The sequence below is a fragment of the Hemiscyllium ocellatum genome, chromosome 45, assembly GCF_020745735.1.
Source record: "Hemiscyllium ocellatum isolate sHemOce1 chromosome 45, sHemOce1.pat.X.cur, whole genome shotgun sequence".
Classification (NCBI taxonomy): domain Eukaryota; kingdom Metazoa; phylum Chordata; class Chondrichthyes; order Orectolobiformes; family Hemiscylliidae; genus Hemiscyllium; species Hemiscyllium ocellatum.
The window spans coordinates 12,263,326-12,284,587 of NC_083445.1; the positions used below are offsets into that span (position 1 = coordinate 12,263,326).

General features: G+C 46.1%; 1 protein-coding gene across 1 annotated transcript in view; it reads right to left on the bottom strand.

Moving 5' to 3' along the window:
* Window positions 1-8,931: 8,931 nt before the first annotated feature.
* Window positions 8,932-21,262, bottom strand: part of LOC132836065 (G-protein coupled receptor 54-like) — a 35,612-nt gene continuing 23,281 nt past the window's right edge. The window contains exons 2-5 of the mRNA XM_060855313.1: window positions 18,688-18,812; window positions 16,049-16,184; window positions 12,604-12,851; window positions 8,932-9,325 (exon numbers count right to left, since the gene is read on the bottom strand). Of these exons, the coding sequence (XP_060711296.1) occupies window positions 8,966-9,325; window positions 12,604-12,851; window positions 16,049-16,184; window positions 18,688-18,812 (869 nt within the window). The 3' untranslated portion in view covers window positions 8,932-8,965. The remainder of the gene's footprint in view (window positions 9,326-12,603; window positions 12,852-16,048; window positions 16,185-18,687; window positions 18,813-21,262) is intronic.

Here is a 21,262-nt window from a genome sequence, read left to right on the forward strand (position 1 = left end):
AGACATTTGGACTGGTATGTGAATAGGAAAGACTTGGTGGGATATGGGTTAAATGGCTCAGTGGTTAGCACGGCTGCCTCACAGCACCAGCGTCCCAGGTTCAAACCCAGCCATGGGTGACTGTCTGGGTGAAATTTGCATATTCTCCCTGTGTCTGCGTGAGTTTTCTCTGGTTTCTTCCCACAGTCCGAAGATGTGCAGGTCAGGCCAGGTGGATTGGCCACGCAAAATTGCCCATAGTGTTAGGTGCATTAGTCAGAGGGAAATGGGTCTGCGTGGGTTACTCTTTGGAGGGTGGGTGCCGACTGATTGGGCCCACATTGTAGGGGATCTAATCTAATCTGAAGTGGGGCTAGATTAGTTTGGGAAAGTTGGTCAGTATGGATGAATTGGACTGAAGGGCCGTACGTACTGGAGATGCACCCATCGATCACAAGATGGGTATTGAATGATGCATGGCCCCGTGCACAGAGAGTTTTATTGAAACACCCGGCTGTCTTTGTGGATCAGAAATTTAGTAGCACAAAAAAATAAAATCAAAGTCAGACGAAAGATGATGGTGAAACGTCGCACAACTTGCGGGCTGTAAATAATTACTGGGAGGGGAATCGAGCCAAAAGTACCACAGAGAGGAGCACAAATAAACAGGGAGAAAATAGCCTACAGCCGGGAAATACGTCTCCAGAGCAGAGCACTGGCTACTGCCATTTCGGGTCAGTTTATTGAAGATCTGACTGCAAGTCACATCTGTCAGACACTTGATATTCCCCTCCCGTTCTGTAGGGAATTATCCTTGGGATAACCTTGTCTGATTCGGCACAGGGTCCACTCAAAAGAGAACAACTCTTGCTGCGTTAACTGTCCTTGCCAATGGTCAACAGATCGCAATCGAGATGGCCAGTGTAAGGTCGGAAGCCATCTTTCTTACCCAGGGGTCAGTGAGAGTAGAACTGCATGAATGCTGTAGATAGATTTTTGAGGAGCTAGAGCAGCGAGTGATGGAGAAAGGAGTGGGAGGATAAGCTGATGGGGAAGGGTGGGAGGAGATTTGTGTGAAGACCAATGCAGACTAGCCCAGCTGAATGGCCTGAATACAATCTGCATTGGACAGAAACCAAGAATGGTGAGTGCTGACGAGAACTCTTCTCCCAAAATTTTCTGGAGTTAGAAATATTTTTTGTCAAGCTTCCTACCCCCTCCCCACCACCACCACCCCCTGCCACAAAGATCCTGTCTGTCTCTCAGCCAGTTGCCCTCTTTTGGCATTGCCCATGGGAGGTCAGGATGAAGCAAAGAGCCCTCCGATGGCGGGTATTGGTATCAGCACCCGGTGCCCAATGAAGCTCCACCTAGTGCTGGAAACGTGCAGCTGCAGAGTGGCCCATGGGAATCTGCTCATGGGAAAATCGCGCTGAGGCGCCACCAAGAGGCCTGGTGGAGAAGTGCTGACATTGGAAACACATCTTGCGAAGCTGCCCCAGATCCTGCAGCCGAGGGTTCGAGTCCCACTCCAGGACTTGAGGGCTGAGGAAGTTCATAACATGGACAAACAGGCCAATGATCAAATAGAAATTGCTAGAGAAACTCATCAGGGTCTGTGGAGAGAGAGAAAGCAGAGTTAACGTTTCAGGTCTAGTAACCCTTCGTCAAAATTTTGGAGTGTTGAATAAATCCTTTGGAAGAGATTCCTGGTCAACCATGTGAGGAAAGGAACAGTGCAGCCTTGACCATAGCTCCAAGCTACAACACGCTGCAACTAAAATTGGACTCCCTGTGTGAACTATGAGCCCCGTACCATCAAACCTCTCCCTCTGTACAGATACAATCATATAGAAGTTGCGGCAAGATCATAAATCGCTCTAGAGCCAAGTCAGATAAAGCATTTCAACTGAAACTCAACCTTCACATTCAGCGTTCAGCAATAGTTAGGAATGACTGCAAACAGGGACTCATTTACATCCGAGAGGCCGCACTTATCCATGATAAGATTGCTTTGGGTAATCATTTCTTGACACCCAGAAATACCCTCTCACCTTTGATTTGACCAGTTTACCCCTAACGCTTCAACCAACCCCAGCTAAGAAGATCATCTTAAGTATCAGGATTAAATTTTCCCTTCTCCATCGAGTCGTGCAGCACAGGGACAGACTGTTTGGTCCAACCAGTTCATAATCCCAAACTGAACCAGTCCCACCTGCCTACTCCTGGCCCATATCCCTCCAAACCTTTCCTGTTCATGTCCTTATCCAAATGTCTTTTAAACATTGTAACTGTACCCACATCCACCACTTCCTCAGGAAGTTCACTCCACACATGAGCTATCCTCTGTGTAAAGAAATTTGCCCCCTCATGTCTTTTTTAAATCTCTCTCCTCTCAAAAATCTTAAAACATTGTATAAAATGTCCCCCTCCACACACACACACACACACACACACACACACATCGAAGCTACTTCCATTTTCCCAGTGCCCCAAAGGTCTGGGTGAGTTACTCTTTGGAGGGTCAGTGTGGACTGGTTGGGCCGAAGGGCCTATTTCCACACTGTAGGGAATCTAATCTAATCTAATCTAAAATACTGGAAGTGCAGAGAGATGCTTCTCCTTATATCCCCTCTAACCCTCCTGCCCCTTACCTTTAATCGATGCTCTCAGTCGCTGATCCCAAGGGGCAAGTCCCTTCCTGTCTATGCCCATCATCATGTTAAACATCTCAATCATGTCCCCTCTCAGTCAGCTCTGCTCCAGTCTATCTAATCTCTCCAGTCCAGGCAACATCCTGGTAAATCTCCCTCTGCACCCTCTCCACATCCCTCCTATAATATGGGTTCCAGAACTGCACACAATACTCTAGCTGTGGCCTAACCAACCCATTCCAGCATCACTTCCCTGCTCTAAAACCCCATGCCTCAGCTAAAGAAGGCAAGTAGCCAATAGTCCTGCAAATAAAAGCTTTAAGACATAGGGGCAGTAGGCCATTCAACCCATCAACTCTGCTGCAATATTCAGTAAGCTCAAGGCTGATTGGATGATCATCAACTCTGCTGAACAAAGAGACCTTGGAGTGCAGGTTCATAGCTCCTTGAAAGTGGAGTCGCAGGTAGATAGGATAGTGAAGAAGGAGTTTGGTATGCTTTCCTTTATTGGTCAGCGCATTGAGTACAGGAGTTGGGAGGACATTGGTTAGGTCACTGTTGGAATATTGTGTGCAATTCTGGTCTCCTTTCTATTGGAAGGATGTTGTGAAACTTGAAAAGGCTCAGAAATTATTTACAAGGCTGTGCCAGAGTTGGAGGATTTGAGCTACAGGGAGAGGCTGAACAGGCTGGGACTGTTTTCCCGGGAGTGTCAGAGGCTGAGGGGTGACCTTATAGAGGTTTATAAAATCACGAGGGACATGGATAGGGTAAATAGGCAAAATCATTTCCCTGGGATGTGGGAGTCCAGAAGGAGATGGCATAGGTTTAGGATGAGAGGGGAAAGATATAAATGAGACCTAAGGGGCAACTTTTTCACGTAGAGGGTGGTATGTGTATGGAACGAGCTGCCAGAGGAAGTGGTACAATTACAATATTTAAAAGGCATTTGGAGGGGTATATGAATAGGAAGGGTTTGGAGGGATAGAGGTCGGGTGCAGGCAGGTGGGACTAGATTGGGTTGGGATATCTGGTCGGCATGGACAGGTTGGACCGAAGGGTCTGTTTCCATGCTGTACATCTCTATGACTCTATAAACCTCACTCTCCTCCCTTGTCCCTACAACCCTTGACTCCCTAACTGATTAAAAATGTCTACCTTAGCTGTGCATATGGGTAACATAGCAGACCTGAGCGTGATCGATAGTGAGGAATTCTATAGATTCACCACCCTCTTGAGAGAAGCAATTCCTCCTCATCTCTATCTCAAAGGTGCGACTGCTTGCTCTGAGGTGAAGCCCTGACATCCTCGATTCTCAGGCCCAAGGGGAAACAGCCTCTGTTTAAGATGAGAGCCTTCTTCTCATTAACGCTCACTCATGGTTATTCCTCTACCACTGCGGCCCTTCAACGCAGTCAAGAGGATGGTGCCAACAAACTAGCCCAACCATGAGCTGGCAGGGTTTGGTATCTCACCAGATTGCAGTGGTAGTGTCACTACCCTGGGCAGGGAGGCCCAGCTGCTCCAAAGGTGTGTAATACCATCTCTGAACCGGCTGCAGAGAAGAGGGGAGGTGATGGCCTGATGGCTTTATCAGTAGGCTATCAATCCCAAGACTCAGCTAAAGTCTGGGAGCCTGGGTTCAAATCCCCTCATGGCAGGTGACGAAATTTGAATTCAATAAAATTTTGGAATTAAGAATCTCATGATGACAATGAATCGATTGTCAGAAAAATTCATCTGGGTCACTAATGTCCCTTGAGGGAAGGAAGCTGCCATCTTTACCTGGCCTGGCCTGGCCTACACATGAATCCAGACGCAGCAATGGGGTGGACTCTTAAAAACCCTGTGGGCAATAAACGGTGGCCTAGCCAGTGACACCCTCATCCTGTGAATCAATGGAAAATAAAAGGTTCAACAGAATGCACATCAATTCAGAAGATTCAAGTGGAGGGATTGAAGGCCCAAATGCTGGATAAAATCTCGGCCCTTTCCTTTAGGTATCATAAGCTGGAATGTGCTGGGATGTAGCCCTTTACTCGCTTTCTCACTAATTTATACTGCACAGCACAATGCGCACATCGCGTCCTCTCACCCAGCGTTCAGAGCTGAAATGCCAAGTGATCCCAATATAGGGAATTATTCCCTATAGAGACAAAATGGACTGATTCCCCACCACCTGACTCCCTCCTTCACACTGGCTAGATACAGGAATACCACACACACACTTAACACACGTCGATTTTCCTGCTCCTCGGATGCTGCCTGACCTGCTGTGCTTTTCCACTCTAATCTAGATTTAACACAGCAGACAGGTTCACTAATGGAGCTGGTACACATTGTTAGAAACAGACTGGAAGAACACAACACAAATCATCTTTGCTTCCTCACTCCAATTTACTTTAACTCCAGCTGGTACTTCCAATTAGAATTAGCAACATGTGGATTTAAAATTAATTGAAATTCATCAGGATTTGAATCCCCCTCCTTTTAATAATATTTCAAGGCTTTGGGGGCATGCTGACCTTATAGTGGTTTATAAAATCAAGAGGGGCTGAGATAAGACAAATAGCAGATATCTTTTCCCTCAGATTTCAAGTTGGGGGGGGGGTGAATTTTTAAGGTGTAAGTAAGAACATTTTAAGAAGTGGCAATTTTTTTTACACAGAGAGTGGTTTGTGTGTGGAATGAACTTCCAGAGGGATGGTGGATGTGGGGACAGTTACAATGTTTAAAAGACATTTGGATAAGTCCATGAATAGGAAAGGTTTGGAGGGTTATGGGCCAGGAGCAGGCAGGTGGGACTAGTTTACTTTGGAACTATGATCGGCTGATTGGGCCAAAGGGTCTGTTTCCGTGCTGTAGGACTCTATGAACTCACAAAAACAGTCTTTATATAAAATGCAAGTTTCTTCATTTTTTTTTACCCTCTTTTATTTTCAGACGGTGGAATGGCTTTTGTAGTTATAGGGAGAGCAATAATTGAACAAGCCTCGCAATCCAGCTCCAAATGTCTACACTGTCTACACTCTGGTCAAAGCTGCCTCTCTATTGCAACTGGAATTACACCAGTCACAGGACAGTGGGTGGCACTCTTGCCTTTGTATCTGTCAGACACTGTCTTTGCAAAGAAAATATACAGTGGTTTTTGTTGAGATGCGTCCCGAGCAGCTCTGTGACGTGGGACTCTGTGCTCTACGGTCTGTTCCCCGAGATGGACACCTAGACAAATATTGACTGCGCCTGGATTCAGTGAGAGGTGAAGTCTGCCCGAAATGTGCTGGTCTTCCAATGCCAAGAGTTTGATTTGATTTTGATTTATTATTGTCACATGGTTTTGCGTGCAGTACAGGCAAATCTTACCATACAAAGTGCATCAGGGTAATAGAACAGAGCGAGGAATACAATGTCACAGCTACAGAGAAAGTGCACAGAGAGCGAGATCAACTTTAACTTTGAGAGGTGCATTCAGAACAGCAAGGAAGAAATTGCTGTCCAATCTATTGGTGCGTGTGTTTAAGCCTTTGTACCTTCTGCCTGACAGAAGAGGTTGGAAGAGATTCTAACCGGGGTTGGGAGGGTTCTTTGATGATGTTGGCTGCCTTCCCGAGATAGCGGGAAGTGTCGATGGAGTCAATGGATGGAAGGCTGGTTAGCGTGGGCTGTATTCACAACTCTCTGTAGTTTCTTACAGTGTTAGCCAGAGCAGTTGTCATCCCCAAGCCGCGATTCGTCCAGATAGCATGCGGTGCATCTCCAAACCTTGGTAAAAGTCTGTATGGATGTGCCGAATTCCCTCAGCCGCCTGAGGAAGTAGAGGTGCTGTTGGTCTTTCTTGACCAGTGAGTCAACGTGGGTGGATTAGGACAGATTGTTGGTAAGCGTAACTCCCAGGAACTTGATGGCTTCGACCCTGTCCACCTCAGCTCCATTGGTGTGGATAGAGACATGCCTGTCACCTTGCTTCCTGATGTCAATGACCACGTATTACAGATTGGAACATAGTCCACTATTCAAGCTTAGAGCAGTGGGGAAAGACAACAGTCCAAAGGCCTTTCAGCCACAGTACATTAAGAAGCTGGGGAAAAATACTTTGTGCTCGATGTTTGACAAGTAATGAGTCTTCAAAATACGAAATGTAATTCCAAATGTACTGTGTAACATAATGGTATAGGAAGAAAGGGGTTTTCGTTTGTTCATTATCATAGAGTCCCTACAGTGTGGAAACAGGCCATTCAGCCCACACTGACCCTCTGAAAAGTATCGCACCCAAACCCATTCCCCCTGACTAACGCACCTAACCCTCACATTCCTGAACACAATGGGCAATTTAGCACAGCCAATTTACCTAACATCTTTGGACCATGGGAGGAAACCCATGCAGATCCAGGGAGAATGCACAAACTCCACACAGTCACCTGAGGCTGGAATCGAACCCAGGTCCCTGGTGATGTAAGGCAGCAGTGCTAACCATTCAGCCACCATGTCACTTTATACATAATGTCAACTGTGCGCACTCACCTAATATGGTTTTAAAAACGTTATGAATAAAGTAGAGTTTTGGAAAAATAAAGTTTGAGGGTTATGGGTCCAAACTTCTGGATGATTGGACTCATAATCTAGGCTGACACTTCAGTGTGGTAGATGAGGTGCGTGACCATACTGGGGTTTTAAGAGGTCTATTGTCCTGAGTTATTTTTAATAAGAGGTTTTAAGACAGAGGTATAGAGTAGTCTACCAGAGCTACAGAGTAAACAGCTTGTGAGGCCTTGCATTTTTTTTTAAAGTTGCAACAATAGAAGCACCCTGAATGGGTGGGGTCAAGCTCCCACAGAACCAGGATTTTTTTTGTTTCTTTATTTTCAATAGCATTTGTTGCTGCAGTACCTTACTCCACGCTGGTCTCTCTCAGAGTTTTCTCTTGATGTTTTGCCTCTTGGGCTGCTGGAATTGCACGTGAGACAATTTGTTTTCTGAATGTGCTGTTTGCCAAGAGTGTGTTTATGGGATGTTACCATATTGGAACAGTTAATTAATAATAACTACAATATCTATTATTCTGTTAGCTTTTCCAATAAAGTTATTCCAATTTCTTCTTTCTTCTGTTGTATTTTAACTGCAGTGTTTGAATAAATTGTGATTTGCTTAATGTTGAGTCGTTTGACCAGTCGAATTGCATCTGGAACGCAACATCTTGAATTTCCCTTAAAAATAAGAGAAAGTTTGGGTCTAGGCTATCTTCTTGATATATTTTGAGGGGGTTTGGTCTGGTTCATAACAGTTGTTAAAACAAGACTCCACACTGTTTGAAATACAATTGAAGTACTCTTGCCTGTGTCCTGAACAAAGGCCATATTGCAGACATCACTGAAAACACATATCTTTTTATCATGCATTTCCACAGCTGCTTGTGCTCCTTTATTGTGAATAAAATGACTTGGATATTTCTAAATTACAACATGAAGCTACACTGTCAAAAGTAAAATTAACTGACATTGAAAGTGCAGAGGGTACCAAATGTTAATGTAAATCCCCATGTTACACTGCAACCTCCTTTCTTATGGGGAGTCAGCTCCCAGCATTTGTCTGTTCAAGCACGAGTCAATGATGCTCAACCCTCTTGCCCCCTACATAACCAAGAGCCTGTTAGCAACTTTTACCAACTTCCTCTCATCCATTAATCGCGTGGCTAATCTAGAATTTTGCAGTTTGGAATGTGACTCCTGTGTTAGCTCCGGCCCTATGGGTCTGGGTGGGTTACTCTTCGGAGGGTCGGTGTGGACTTGTTGGACCAAAGGGCCTGTTTCCAAACTGTAGGGAATCTAACCTAAACTAATCTATCTGACGAAGTGTTATGAATATCTGCAGTTGACCCAACATATGTACTATTTGACAACAATAAGCCATGCAGTCACACCTCACTCGAAGACTGGAAGTTTGTCCTTGACTCTGAGTTGGGTTGGGTTGATGTCAAGAGATGAGTTGAGTTGGATAGCTCCAATAGAGCGTCGATGGATCATTGGAATAGTTAAACTCCAAGATGGGGGGGGGGTTGGGTGGTTAGTATGTTAGATGCGTCATGGAGGGAATGGATTTAGAATCATACAGTGGAGATGAGGCCCTCCAGCCAATCGAGTCTACACCGAGTTGTTGGGCTGAATTGTGAACTCTCCGACACATGGAAATCATTCACAAGGTCTTTATCTAGAAGCTTGGCAAATGTCTCACTAATTCCAAGCATTATGAGTCAATGACGAAGAATTTCCATTTGCCATTCAGTTAACGATAACTGATTTATCGATAGTCAAAGTCAATTGTCATCTTCCAAGACCTTAAGACTCCTCTGTGACAAACTTCATTTCTGCATTCCTGGAGCCATTGGCAATACTGCTGTCTCTTACTCGTTTCCTGAACATAAAGGGGAAAGCTTTCTTGAAGGACTTTCTGAAACTCTCGCCCATGAAGGCATAGACGATAGGGTTGATCAAAGAGTTAGCGTATGACATGCAGTTGGCCCAAGTTTTGATCTTGTAGGTCTCATAGGTGGCCTGGAAGTTGATGTAAAAGCCCTGGAAGAGGATGAAGAGTTGGATGGGCCCCCAACAAATGGTAAACAGCAAGACAATCACCACCACCATCTTGGTCACCTTGGTCCTCATAGCGACCGACCTCTCCGATAGGTGGGGGACTTGCTGCAAGAAAGCACATGGGAATTCACAAGTAGCAATGCAACCTCATCCAACCGTCTGTTGTTCTGGTCCCACTTTTAACGAATCCCTACAGCGTGGAAGCAGATTATTCAGCCCACACTAATCCTCCAAAGTCCCACCCCATCCCTCATGGCCAATCCACCCTAACCTGCACATCTTTGGACTGTGGGAGAAATGTGCAAACTCCACCCGGTGAGTCACCCCGAGAGTAGAATCGAACCCAGGTCCCTGGCACTGTGAGGCAGGGGTGCTAACCACTGTGCCACCCATTTCATTGAATGGATCCACGGCAGATAGCAAAATATGAAACTAGACACAAATCCTTTTCTTGACGATGCAGTTACTCAGAGTGCACCATTACAGATCTCAGCCCCCCTACGTACCAATGCTCAGTAAGTTCCTTTCTAATCTCTTCCAAAAGGAATAAATGTTGATACAACTGCTGGTGGGCACCGTAACAAAACAATCAAAAGATCCACAGAATCTTAGAAAGGAAATTATATCCAAATGAAGTTAAAGTGTTACTTCTGGTTGTGATAATGCATCCTGTGGGGCCCTACCTGTTATAGGTGACTGGTTCCAAGCTGACGGACCCCTGCCCCTTCTACAAGCGGGAAAAGGGGTAGGTGGGTCCTGGTGCCACAAAGCCCCTCCCCAGTCGCTGCCCATATCCTTTAATGGGCACCTTGACCATGAGGCAGGGCCAGGCTCACTAGAAAGGTGGGTACCACTCCAGCTGACCCACTCCCCCCACCTGTGATAGGCAGCTGAAGGCCAGGAGGTGGGACTGAGCTGTGACCAAATGTTCAGGATCAGCCTCTTCAAATACTAAAAGGAGAACGTCCACCTCGGCAAATCTCGACACCTCCTACCTTTCCTCTCCTTGAGTTCCCTCGCTGAGGTCGGTCTAACCCATCACGATGGGTGAGCCAGTGAGGTGGGACTTGAATTCACCCTCAGCCATAACAGGATCGAACCCCGTGCTGTTGGCACCACTCTTAGTCCCGTTCAAATGTTCTCCAAATACTTTATCGAAAATGTCCCTCAACCTCTTCCCCCAAGTCTCTCCCTTTCACCCCCAGTCAGTCTTTCTCTCCCCCCACTATTCACACACTCACACTCTCTACTCACCCTTTGTCTCTCTCTCTCTCCTCTTCTCCCTATCCCCACCTCCAGATTCTCTATCTCCCCCTCTCCCAATCTCAAGTCTCTCTCCCTCCGTCTCCTGATCTCTAGTCTCTCTCTATCTATCTACCCCTCTCCCTATCCCCAGTCTCTCTCACTCCCTCTGCCTATCTGCAGTCTCTCCCTCTCTCTCTCTATCCCCTCCCTACCTCCCAGTCTCTCTCTCTCTGTCTCTCTACCCTCCTCTCCCTATCCTCAGTCTCTCTCCCCCTCCCTATCCTCAATCTCTCTCTCTTCTCCACCCCTCTCTATCTCCAGTCTCTCCCTCTCCCTTTCCCTATCCCCCGCCATTCTCTCTGTCTCTCCCCAACCCCTCCCTAATCCCAAACTCTCTTTCTCCCCATTCCCTCCCTATCTGAGGGCGGCACGGTGGCACAGTGGTTAGCACTGCTGCCTCACAGCGCCAGGGACCTGGGTTCGATTCCCACCTCAGGCGACTGACTGTGTGGAGTTTGCACGTTCTCCCCGTGTCTGCATGGGTTTCCTCCGGGTGCTCCGGTTTCCTCCCACAGTCCAAAGATGTGCGGGTCAGGTGAATTGGCCATGCTAAATTGCCCGTAGTGTTAGGTAAGGGGTATATGTAAGGGTATGGGTGGGTTGCGCTTCGCCGGGTCGGTGTGGACTTGTTGGGCCGAAGGGCCTGTTTCCACACTGTAAGTAATCTAATCTAATCTAATCCCCAGTCTCTTCCTCCCCCTTTTCCCATCCCCCGGACTCTCCTCTCCTTACACCCCCCAACCACTGTCTCTTTCTACTCCACCCCCTCCCTATCCAGTCTCTCTCTCCCCCTTTCCCTAAATCCTGCCACTCTCGCTCTCTCTCTTCCCACACCCTCCTACCTATCCCCATTTCTCTCAACATCAAAAGACAATTCGGAGAGAGAGAGAGAGTGGAGCAGTTGGGAGAGATTTCCCTGCTTTCCGATCCTGCTGACCACTCAGCAAGACCTACCAAAAGCGAACTAAAATCCAGGATTTGCAAGAGCTTGACCACACCCAGTCAGGGTACTTCTATTGTTCTATATTTTACAAAAAAAATACAAGGCCTCACAAGTTGTTTTTCTTTTCATAGATTGCACCACGCCTGTCCCCCAGTAAAGAAACCAGGTCAAAAAACAGCTCTTCAAGCCACATCGTCACTCACTCTCTCTCTTCCACTCCCTTCCCCAGTCTCTCTCTCTCTCTCGCCCTCTTTTCCCCTCCCTTCCCCAGTCTCTCTCTCTCTCTCTCTCTCTCTCCTCCCCTCCCTTCCCCACATTGCTTTCTCACCTCCACTCCCTTCCCCAACCTCTCTTCCCCTCCTTGCCTCCAGTCTCTCTCTCTCTCTCTCTCTCTCTCCCTCTCTCCTCCTGCTCCCTTCCCCAACCTCTCTCCCCTTCCTGACACCAGTCTCTCTCTCTCTCTCCTCCCTCTCCTTGCCCCAGTCTCTCTCTCTCTCTCTCTCTCTCTCCCTCTCTCCTCCTGCTCCCTTCCCCAACCTCTCTCCCCTTCCTGACACCAGTCTCTCTCTCTCTCTCCTCCCTCTCCTTGCCCCAGTCTCTCTCTCTCTCTCTCTCTCTCTCCCTCTCTCCTCCTGCTCCCTTCCCCAACCTCTCTCCCCTTCCTGACACCAGTCTCTCTCTCTCTCTCCTCCCTCTCCTTGCCCCAGTCTCTCTCTCTCTCTCTCTCTCTCTCCCTCTCTCCTCCTGCTCCCTTCCCCAATCTCTCTCCCCTTCCTGACACCAGTCTCTCTCTCTCCTCCCTCTCCTTGCCCCCAGTCTCTCTCTCTCTTCCCCCTTACCTTATCCCTAGCCTTTCTCTCGCTCTCTCTCCCATTCTCCCTACTCCCCAGTCTCTGTCTCTCTCCCCAGTCTCTTTCTCACTCTTTCTTCCCCCTCCCCCATCCTCAGTTTTTCTCTATCCCTCCCCCCAGCCTCACTCTCTCTCCTCCCCCTCCTTCCCCCCAGTCTCTCTCTCTCTCTCTTTTTCACCTCCCAAATCTGGTTCCCATTTTCCAAACGGACACTTCAAAAACTGTGTTGACTGTGAAGGTCACTGGGACACCTCAGGAAGCACCCGGCGAAGGGGCCTTCCCACTCTCTTTACCTGATAGTTGTTATCGATGGGTTCGACCATGGGCTGGCCCACTCGTTTCAACATGATGGTGTAGCACACGCAGATGGTGAGCAAGGGAAGCAGGTAGACTGCGAGAAACGTGTAGACGATGAAGGCTCGCTGCTGCGATGCTGTCGGAAAGGCTTCAATGCAATAAGTCTGCAGCCCATACCAGTAACCCCGCTCCAACCTGTGGTACATTGCCATGGGAACGGACAAGAGGAAGGAACCTGCAGAGGGACAACGGAGCGATGGAAAGTCAGAAACGAGCTCCTGGATCACGGAAGAGAAATCTGAGAATTAAAAGAGGTGAGAGGTTTACGAGCTCGGGATAGGATTCCGTCTTTATTCCCCGGGTTGGGGGATCGAGAGCTAGAGGGCATCAGTTTAAGGTTGGAGGGGAAAGAATAAAAAGGAACCTGAGGGGCAACTTTTTTTACACAGAGGGTGGCACGCATATGGTATGAGCTGCCCATGGAAGTGGCTGAGGCGGGTACATTAACAACATTTAAAAGGCATTTGGACAGATACATGGACAGAATATGCGCCAAATGGGGTTAGTGTGGGCAGACATTTTGGTTGAGACAGACCAGTTTGTGCCAAAGGGCCTGTCTCCGTGCTGTAAGAACAGCTGAAGGTGAAGCAGAAAAGTCTTGCTTTGAGATTTTTAACCCTGTCAAGTGAGACCGTGATATGAATGTTCCCATATAATCCCACCATTCCATAAAGATTCCATTAATCCTTGTAGTCTCGTGGTGATTCAGCAGAGAGAAGGATACGCGGGATTTATAATTCCATCCTTGCAGAGTGTGTCTTCAGGTGTCTGGGCTCCTTATCCCAGAATCTCCTCCCTGAAACTCTCCGCCTCTGCATATCGCCTGACAGCACACTCCGACCTACTGCTAATCCTTCGTAATATGCCCTTTTGATCTGAGGTTCAACTTTTTTTTCTGCAATTCATGAAGACTCCTGCAGTATTGAGGACATTCTTCTGCGCTGGTGAATGTTAAAGATGCCACTGGTACTATTTCAAACAGAACAGCAGGCACTTTCCCTGCCCAATGCTGTGGGACATTGCTGCTGGCAGCCCCAAAATGGCTGCCGCAAAATGGCCACAAGATGGCTGCCACACCAGAGCAAAACTAAGGAAGCCAATTATGTGAAGTTTTTTTTTAATTCATTCAGTGGATGAAGGCCGGGCCAGCATTTATTCCCCATCGGGCAGGTAAGAGTCAATCACATTGCTGTGGGTCTGGAGTCATATGGAGGCCAGACTAGATAAGAACGGCCATTTCCTTCCCTAAAGGAACATTAATGAACCAGACTGGCAATTGACAATGGAGTCATGGTCATCGTTTGACGCTTATCTCCATTTTTTTAAAAATTGAATTCAGGTGCCACCAGCTGCCACAGCAGGATTCCAACCCAGGTCCTCAGAATATTTCCTGGGTTTCTGGATTAACAGACAATATCACTACGCCAACACCTGATGTTGGCTACAGAATCAGACAGCGTGGAAACAGACCTCTCTGTCAGGATTTGTGTTTCTGATTGACCATAGGTGTCATCTCGTTTTATTGTCATTCTTACCACGTTAATCCAGACCCTGAAACGTAGCAGGTTATATAGTTGTACTTGTCATGACAGCTAGATCTCATTTTGCTCCCCCTGTCTAGCCCCAGCTCTCCTGTTTCAACTCAAGTACTTCCACAAGTGTGTGGCAATGAAATGAACTGAAGCAGCCCTTTCCTTGCCAGTGCCTCGTTATACGCTGCTTGAGGGCCCAGGTCACAACTTTGCTGAGCTCAAGAGTTTGCTTCCAACTTGGCCAGTACACGTGGAAGATGAGCCCAGACTGTGAGACACCCCTGAGGGTCAACAGCAAAATGTAATGCCTGAAGTCATACTGAGGGATCTGCCTCCAAACCATGTGAATAAAAGCTTTGTGATATAAGTCAATGCACAGCCATCTCATACGCAAGCATCTCCATTTGGTTCCTTCGTTGCTGGCTGTCCGAGCAGAAAGTCCCATTGGTCCAGGACTTAGCTCATCTGAAAGAATCTGTTTATACCAAGTTCCCAGCCATCTTTCCTACATGATTTGGAAGGCTCTAGACTGGTCACTCAGTGGTTAGCACTGCTGCCTCACAGCACCAGGGACCCAGGTTCAATTCCACCCTCAGGTAACTGTCTGTGCGTGGTGTTTGCACGTTCTCCTTGTGTCTGCATGGATTTTCTCTGGTTTCCTCCCATATGTCCTAAAATGTGCAGATTAGGATGGATTGGCCATGCTAAATTGCCCATAGTGTCCAGGGATGTATAGGTTAGAGTGGATTGGCAATGCTAAATTATCTATAGTGCCCAGGGATGTGCAGGTTAGGATGGATTGACCATGCTAAATTACCCATAGTGTCCAGGGATGTGTAGATTAAGTGGATTGGCTATGTTAATTTACCCATAGTGTCCAGAGATGTGCAGGTTTGGGTGGATTTGCCATGCTAAATTATCCATAATGTCCAGGGATATGCAGATTAGGTGCACTGACATGTTAAATTACCCATAGCAGATTAGGTGTATTGGTCATGCTAGATTCCTTGTAGTGTCTCGGGATACATGGGTTAGGGTGAATTAGCCAGGCTAAATTACCCATAGTGTCCAGGGATGCATGGGTTAGGGTGGATTGGCCATGTTAAATTCCCATAGTGCCCAGGGATGTGCAGGCTGGGTGGACTGGCCATGCTAAATTACCCATCGTGTCCGGGGATGTGCAGGTGAGGTGGATTAGTCATGCTAAATTACCCATAGAGCCGAGGGATGTGCAGCTGAGGTGAATTAGCCATGCTAAATTACCCATAGTGCCGAGGGATGTGCAGATGAGGTGAATTAACCATGCTAAATTACCCATAGTGCCGTGCCGAGGAATGTGCAGATGAGGTGAATTAGCCATGCGAAATTACCCATAGTGCCGAGGGATGTGCAGATGAGGTGAATTAACCATGCTAAATTACTCATAGTGCCGAGGGATGTGCAGATGAGGTGAATTAACCATGCTAAACTACCCGCAGTGCCAAGGGATGTGCAGATGAGGTGGATTAGCCATGGGGAAATGCAGGGTGGGTCTGGGTAGAATACTGACGCAGATGCTGATTGGCCTTTTCCCACCCATTCTAGAGGGAGTTCTCCAGCTCTGTGCTAGAGAGGGATAAACAGAAAGTTAACTTGTTCTTCTGTCTTCCTCGACCTTCTGTGTGTCAGTGATGTTGGTTATATAGTCAGACAGCACAGAAACAAACCCTTCCGTGCAACTAGTGCATGCCGACCACAATCCCAAACTAAACTAGACCCGCCGCCTGCACTTGGCCTATTTCCCTTCAAACCTTTTTTCTTTGTACTCCGTGATGTCAATCGATTTTTAGTTCACACTCACCGATCCAGATAAGCACACTGACCGCCATCGCTAGCCTCGGAGTACGGTGACGCAGTGAACGGAGAGGGTAAACAGTCGCATAACAACGGTCCACGCTCATCGCAGTGAGCGTGATACATGTCGCCTGGACAGTCACCTGAAGCAAAAGACAGAAATGGTGTTGGTGGGATTGCGGGATGGCAAATAGCAACACTCATTAGGGGTTACATTTGGAGTAGCCTTTGCACTATTAAAGGTGCCTTCTGTCACAATAGTGTGGCTTTAAAAGGTCATTTTGTCCTGTTTTTTTTTCTATAACAGATTGAATGAGAGGCACCGAGGTGTCTGTAAGAAAGTAAACAACTTGTGAGGCCTTGAGTTGAAACAATAGAAGCAGACTGGCTGGGTGTGGCCAGCTCTCACAGCCCAGGATTTGTAGGGTTTTTTTTCAGTTTTAGGTTTAGCTTTAGGCAGTTGCTTTTATGGACTTGAAGTAGTAAAAGTTATCTTTTCCCTCTCTTGGTCACAGCTAAAAGCTGGAGTTTCTCTCTGTTGCTGGGTTACGTGTGATACAAATTTATTTTTTCTGAACTTACCTTTATGCCAAAGGGTGTGTTGATGGGATGTTACTATATTGGAACAGTGCATCAGTAAAAGTTACTGTATCTACTCTGGTGTGGCTGCACTTGGACTATTGCATACAGTTCTGGTCACCACATTATAGGAAGGATGTGGAAGCATCGGAAAGGGTGCAGAGGAGAGTCACCAGGATGTTGCCTGGTGTGAAGGGAAAGTCGAATGAGGAAATGCTGAGGAACTTGAGGCTGCTTTCATTAGAAAGAAGAAGGTTGAGAGGTGACTTAATAGAGATATACAAGATGATCAGAGGACTAGATAGCATGGCCAGTGAGAGTCTTTTTATCTTGGGTGGTGATGGCTAGCACAAGGGGACATAGCTACAAATTGTGGGGTAATAGATATAGGACAGATGTCAGAGGTAGGTTCTTTACTCAGAGAGTACTAAGGGTGTGGAATACCCTGCCTGCAACAGTAGTAGACCTGCTAAATTTAAGAGGAGAAAGTGAGGACTGCAGATGCTGGAGATCAGAGCTGGAAATGTTTTGCTAGAAAAGCGCAGCAGATCAGGCGGCATCCAAGGAGCAGGAGAATCGATGTTTTGGGCATGAGCCCTTCTTCAGGAAGGGCTCATGCCCGAAACGTCGATTCTCCTGCTACTTGGATGCCGCCTGACATACTGCGCTTTTCCAGCAACAAATTTTCAACTGCTAAATTTAAGGGCATTTAAATGGTAAGTGGATAAACAGATGGATAATAATGGAATAGTGTAGGTTAGATGGGCTTCAGATTGGTTTCATAGGTCAGCGCAACATTGAGGGCCGAAGGGCCTGTACTGCACCATAACGTATCTATGATTCGGTTAACTTTTCCAATAGAGTTAAGTTATTCTAAGTCCTTCTTTCTTTAGTTGTATTACAACTGCAGTGTTTAAATAAATTCTGTTTTGCTTAACGTCACACTGCATCTGGAATATGGCATTTCACATCTTTAAAATAAGAAAGGGTGAGGGTCGAGGCTAGCTACTTAGAATATTTTGAGGTGGTTGGTCTGGTCCATAACACATCTCCTTCCTCGTTTTCAGAGGGCCATTAGAACAGTAATTGGCCATCTACGTGATTTGGATCCTGGTTATTCTTAACATCCTTTTCCAGTGAAACCTGCAGTGATGATGGATCAAACCACCTTCCCAAATCGACAGGCATTTTTTGGGAAAGAGTTTCAGATTTCCAATCCCATTCTTGGGTGAAGAAGTGCTTCCTGCACTAACTTCAATTTTACAATCAGCTCCCTTTTATATAATCATTCCTGTGCCTCCAAAGGAAATAGTTCTCTCTATGAAATCCTTTAAACCCCACAACCAGACCATCCATCAATCTCCTCTGAGTAAGGGGATACCATCTAAATTTAAGCAACGTACTTTTACAACTTATCAGTCCAACTAAAGCGTTGAGTTAGCAGAGTTAGTATTTCTCTGGGATTGAGTATCTATAAAGGATATTGCTGGGGATAAAAGGTCAAAGTTTTGTTTTGCTGTTTATGTTAAGATTCAAAGTTTGGGAGAAGATTTGTAGCTTGGGTGCTCGTTGTTGTGGTTCTGTTCACCGAGCTGGGAATTTATGTTGCAGACGTTTCGTCCCCTGTCTCGGTGACACCCTGAGTGCTTGGGAGCCTCCTGTGAAGCGCTTCTGTGATCTTTCCTCCGGCATTTGTAGTGGTTTGAATCTGCCGCTTCTGGTTGTCAGTTCCAGCTGTCCGCTGCAGTGGTCGGTATATTGGTCCAGGTTGATGTGCTTATTGATTGAGATTTTTTTAAACTTATGCTTTTTTTCTTTCCCATTGTGTTCTTTTGTTCAAGAACACTGGCAGCCTCTTGTGAATATAGACTCTTACTATCCATCCTGGGAACCAACTGCAAAAAGTAATCCTACGATCTATCATGCTGGGTTTCACTCTGGGATTTCACTTGTTCTGTATTACCACTAGCTTGTAGACCGTATAAACTGAGTCCACCCTGCATATTAGCACAGACCAATCCCAATCCACAGCTAATCGGGGATCAACTAGAGACGGCCACTTATTACCTGCTGTAAGTAGTTGACAAATTTGCACATGAAGTCTCCAAATATCCAGCTGGGCAGTGGATAAAGTGTGGCTGTAAATGGAACACAGCATACCAGGAAGATGATGTCTGTCGTTGCCAGATTTGCTGGAAATACAGAAAGAAAAAATGTCAGTCTCTTAGTCTTCAATGCTTTGGAATTGTATCAGACTACACTGTTCTTCAAGACAGAGGGAAACATAGAGAAAAGAACTGGCAGCACGGTGGCACAGTGGTTAGCACTGCTGCCTCACAGCACCTGAGACCCGGGTTCAATTCCCGACTCAGGCGACTGACTGTGTGGAGTTTGCACGTTCTCCCCGTGTCGGCGTGGGTTTCCTCCGGGTGCTCCGGTTTCCTCCCACAGTCCAAAGATGTGTGGGTCAGGTGAATTGGCCATGCTAAATTGTCTATAGTGTTAGGTAAGGGGTAAATGTAGGGATATGGGTGGGTTGCGCTTCGGTGGGTCAGTGTGGACTTGGGCCAAAGGGCCTGTTTCCACACTGTAAGTAATCTAATCTAACTAAAGCTCTTCTTTCTTGTGGAGGTGGGATATGGGGTGTAGAACCTGTGCTTTCTGTCACCCGCTGCCCTTTCTATCCCGGGATGGATGGGAGGACGATATTTCTGTTTGTGAAGTCCTGCACAGCATGAAAGCATCTCCTAATCTACATCCAACTTCATCCTGAATGTAATTGGTCACACTGACAAACGGTCATATTTGGACCGAGGAGTGGTTTACTTCAGGTGAAGCATGACCCAGAGAGGGAAATAATGAAAGAATAAATCAAAGAGTCCAATCATTCAGCAGTAAAATATCCTACAGCACTTTTCTGAAGACCAACATTGTGGTGTACTTGCCAATGTTGTTCTCTTATTTCACATAGTCAGTAGGACAGCAATATGCCTTTAAGAAATATGCTCATGATATTATCACTGTGTGCTCTGAAGGGCTCATACCCCATTGTACTCCAGTATCACATGAAGCCTGACACTCTACTGGAAGCACACTCCTTGTTGTAAGCTAGTAGCTTAATATTAGCCCCGACACTTATGTGCCTGAGGAATGAAATGTTGGTTAGCTGTATCAAATGTCTATTGGCCTCATCAATACCAGAATAAACAGATACACATATGTTATTCCATGTCAAATACAACACCCTGATGAAGACAAACTCAAACTAATTGCCCTGATCAACATTCACTCTCAGGAATACCAAAACAGATATTGTTCACCTCACAGCAAGATTCCACACATGTACAAATCGAATGCCACATTTATTTATCTGACAGTGTTTACATTTCCAATGTAACATTTTGCTAATTTGGTACACTGGGATGTCCTGTGGAAGTGAAAGGAGCTATATAAATGCAAGTTCTCTTGAAGACTCTGGAATAATTTAAGAAATGGTCCTGTAGTGTCATGGGTTAGATGGATAGTTCAGGATGGGTAAAAAGGAATTCATCTTTTGTAAGTACTCAACTTAATCACGTTTCTGATATTTTTCCACACACGACTCCACCCCTTAACAAAACTCCCAACATTTTGCCACTTTTATGAATTTATGTGATGTTCTCCCCTCCATCCTTTCATGGTTAGATCGTGCCAAGTAACATTGAGGAATAACTGGGATCAAAGAGATCACTCGAGTCTGTCGTTGGCTTTTAATGCTGAGGGATGTACATAATTTTCCTTTAGATTCAAAAACTTCAAAGAAGAGATTTTGCTTTTTTTTTAAACACCTGTGACACCGCATTTGTAAGTAAATAGTTTTATTCTGCACTGAACAGGTAAACTTTCTTGCAATGAGGTAAAAGATTTTCATTCATCACCACAAAAGTATCAAGGAACCTTTTACAATTGATTCCCAGAACAGTGTAAATGACACATAAGACATGATCATAAATCACTCAGTGTTGAGAGCTTTGATTAAATTAACGCAATTGGACTCCAAAAGCACACAATAACTGCAATGTCCCCAGGAGATAACATTAAACGTCAGCCAATATCTAATAAATTACCATTGATCCAAATGCCTCTCATGTTAATTCTTATTAATTCTGATATTTCATGTTCCATCTGCTGTGGGACTCTGGGACTAAGGGCTATAAACTGCCAAATCAGGACCAGGCCACTTAGAAATAATGAAATATTTCTTTGCACAACCCTCTTCCTCGAAATGGCGTAGATGCTGGATCAGTTGTTCATTTTAATTCTGAGATAGAGGAACTTTTGTTAAACCAAAAGTATTAAGGGACGTGGGCCAAAGGCTAGCGGAGTTATGCTATAGAGCAACCATGATCGTACTGAATAGCAGAATAGGCTTGAGGGGCTGAATGGCCTACTCCTGTTCCTACCTGTGGAAGACTCTCCTGCAATAATCAGTAAGTGGTGTGCCACTGTTCACTTAGGGAGTCTGTGTTGCTGGGCGAATCATGTACTTTTAAAAAACATTTATTTATGGGATGAGGGTGTCGCTGGCTAGGCAGCATTTATTGCCCAGAGGGCAGTTTAAGAGTCAACCACATTGCTGTGGGTCTGGAGTCACATGTAGGGC